Consider the following 3,134-nt stretch of genomic DNA (forward strand, 5'->3'; position numbering starts at 1 on the left):
ATGAGCAAGAAAACAAAATATTTCTTGAATTTCAACTTTTGATCTATTATTTTACTAATATTTAACCAATTCTTTCAAAATTACGCACATTTGAATATAATAATCAAAATTCTAATTGAGAATTGATTTCAAATACGATTAAATTATACTATGAATTTTTAGTCTCAGTTAAAGCTTAAATTCGAATCTGCTTAAATTAAATATAGAACATTAAATCAAACGCTAGTTAGACAAGAAAAATGTCAACAATAAAGTTTAAAAAAAATTGTACTATTGGTCACGCAAAAAACCCTTACTGGATAGGAAGCTCTCTCGGCGCACGTTAGGTGATAGCTAACCTGCGCCCCCACCGAAAATGGGAGGAAGAGGGAGACCAAATAAGAATCACAGCAAAACACCAGTAATTGAATGGAGAATCACAAAAATCATCACAAGGGAGCAAGGAAAGCAACATGCAAAAGCAAAAGACAAAGTACAAGAGGAAGATCTGGATCTGGATAGTGACAGTGAGCTGAATTGGCCAGATCTGAGCTGCAATCGAGCACAATCAGCTGTTCTAATGAGCCCAGTCACTCAGAGGATAACTAAAATGAATGTTTCGCCGATCACAATTGATGGAGAGAGTACGAGCAAAACAGTGCCTAATGTAACAGTAACTAAAAGCTTGGCAAAGGAACAGAGCAATGGAACAGTAATAGCTGGAATTGAAGATGAGAAGCACAAGCATGAGACGAAAATAATTCCAAATAGTAATATAGGAAGGTCCTGGGCAGGTCTACTTCAGGACAACTAATTTGCAGCAAAAGGAATAAATCTAGTATATGTACCACCGGTGATACAAGATGGAGAAGTAGTAGTACAAATAATGGAAGAAGACATAGCTGAGGAAAATCAGAAGTGGAATCCAGCAATTGTCCTGTATGTAGTTGGAAATACCCCAACTATTGGGACTATTGAACGATTCATAGTTGGACAGTGGAGTAAAATCAGAAAACCAAAGGTACTATTCCATAATGATGGCTACTTCATAATTCTGATGAACAGTTATGAAGATAGGGATGACGTGTTAATGAATGGACCGTATACTATGAACAGCAGACCAGCTATACTTCGACCATGGATTGAGGGATTTGATTTCAATGAGAAAGTGCTGAAAACCATTCCTCTATGGGTAAAATTTCCAAAGCTTCCATTGAACTACTGGAGCAACCAGAGCCCTAAGCAAAATTGGGAGTGGTCTGGGTAAGCCCCTGTATGATGATGCATGCACCACAGTGGCTGACATGATTTCATATGCTAGGGTATTAATCGAAATAGACATCACTAGGGTATTACCAGGATCAATCAAACTATTTGATCCCAAAGGAAAGGTGATAGAGCAGGTGGTACAATACGATTGAAAGCCTCAATATTGTCAAACATGTTGTCAGATTGGTCACTCATGTCAAGACCAGCAGAAACAGAATCAGGAAGGTGGTCAACAAAGGCCTCGCGTACAGAATCAAAAGCAATAATGGAGTGTTGTGAGGACTCTTGATCCTAAGGTGGATAAAATTGATGCATATGGTAGATTTCTGAAACAAGTGAAAGAAGAATGTGAGGTGACATAAAGCAAAAAGACAGATGAAGAGCAATGGAAGTTGGTTAGGGAAAGTCTGCATCACAGAAGAGTATGAAAGGGAGAAGTGAGAATGAGATCAATATTGGTAATGCTTTCAAAGCTTTAGTTGATACAACACAAAAGATTGTGCAAATGTCTGAAGCTCAAGAGCATAGTAGAGGACAACCTAGTGAAAATGGCAGAGGTGGTAATCCCAATCTAAATACCATAGGATGATGAACATCATATCGTGGAATGTTAGGGGTCTGAATAAAGTCTATAAGCAAAAAGAACTCAAAACATTTACTAGAGAGAATAAGGTAGTATTAATGGTTGTGCTAGAAAATAGAGTCAAAGAGACAAATGCTAACTCAATAATAAATAAGGTATTTAGTACTAAGAAATGGATAGCAAACAATGATGCTACTCCAGGAGGTAGAATATGGGTAGTGCGGGATCAGACAAAGGTAGATTTTGAGGTATATCAAATTCATAAATAGTATATTGTAGGGCATGTGACAATAATCCAGAGAAACACCAAGTTCAACTTTGGAACTGTGTATGGAATGCATGCTATACAAGACAGGAAGACATTATGAAAAGATATGAGGGGTACCATAACTGGAATCAGTGGTCCTAGTGTAATAATGGGGGACTACAACACTATTTTAACTAGTGAGGATAGAGTGCAGGGAAATGGAGTGCAAGAGTTTGAGGTGAGAGATTTCAAAGAGTTCATATTGGATGTTGGACTAACTGAACTAAGAACTGTGAGTAGGAAGTATACTTGGACAAACAACCATGTCCATAGTAAATTAGACAGAATTCTTGTTAATGCTGAATGGATCCATAAGTGGCCTACAATGAAGGGGAGTATTTTGAAGTCTAGTTTCTCTGATCACTGTCCTTTGAGCATAACTTTTGATGATAATAACCAAGCTGGAAGTAGATCTTTCAAGTTTTTAAATTGTATGGCACAACATAAGGAATTTGAGGATACAGTGAAACAATACTGGATAAAAGGAAGCAAAGGAACTGCAATGTTTAAGGTTTGGAATAAGCTCAAAGTGCTAAAGATGGAGCTGAAATAGTTGAATAGCCATGAGTTCAACAACATTGAGCATAAAATTCAAGCAGCAAGATCAAAACTGGAAGGTATATAGATCAAATGCTAGGACCACAGAATGACAGTGAAATAATAGCTCAAGAAAAAGTTATAAAGATGGAATTGGCTAAATGGCTAGAGGTTGAGGAGAGTATAATGAAGCAGAAGTCAAGAATTAAATGGTTCAAGCTAGGGGATTCAAATACAACATTTTCCATGCTTGTGTAAAAAATAGGCAAACAACAAATCATATTGGAAGTTTGGTTTATAGTGCAGGGCAATTACTCCAGAGTCCTAATGAAGTAGAACTAGAGATCCTGAAATTTTATAAATTGCTACTTGACGATTCCAAAAGAAAGTCAAAATGGGGAATAGGATGCCTTAAAGGTAAATAAGAAAGATCCTAAATAAAAAAGAAAATACTTGCCT

General features: G+C 36.8%; 1 protein-coding gene across 1 annotated transcript; it reads left to right on the top strand.

The window, feature by feature from the left end:
* Positions 1-2,247: 2,247 nt before the first annotated feature.
* On the top strand, positions 2,248-2,691 carry LOC142163787 (uncharacterized). Its single transcript, XM_075220925.1, has one exon. It carries the CDS (start codon positions 2,248-2,250, stop codon positions 2,689-2,691), a length of 444 nt encoding a protein of 147 aa, XP_075077026.1.
* The last annotated feature ends 443 nt before the right edge of the window (positions 2,692-3,134 follow it).

Source organism: Nicotiana tabacum, chromosome 9 (assembly GCF_000715075.1).
Source record: "Nicotiana tabacum cultivar K326 chromosome 9, ASM71507v2, whole genome shotgun sequence".
Lineage (NCBI taxonomy): Eukaryota > Viridiplantae > Streptophyta > Magnoliopsida > Solanales > Solanaceae > Nicotiana > Nicotiana tabacum.

Excerpts from the sequence above, each read along its gene's own strand:
- LOC142163787 (XM_075220925.1), top strand. The coding sequence starts at position 2,248 with ATGGGGGACTACAACACTATTTTAACTAGTGAGGATAGAGTGCAGGGA.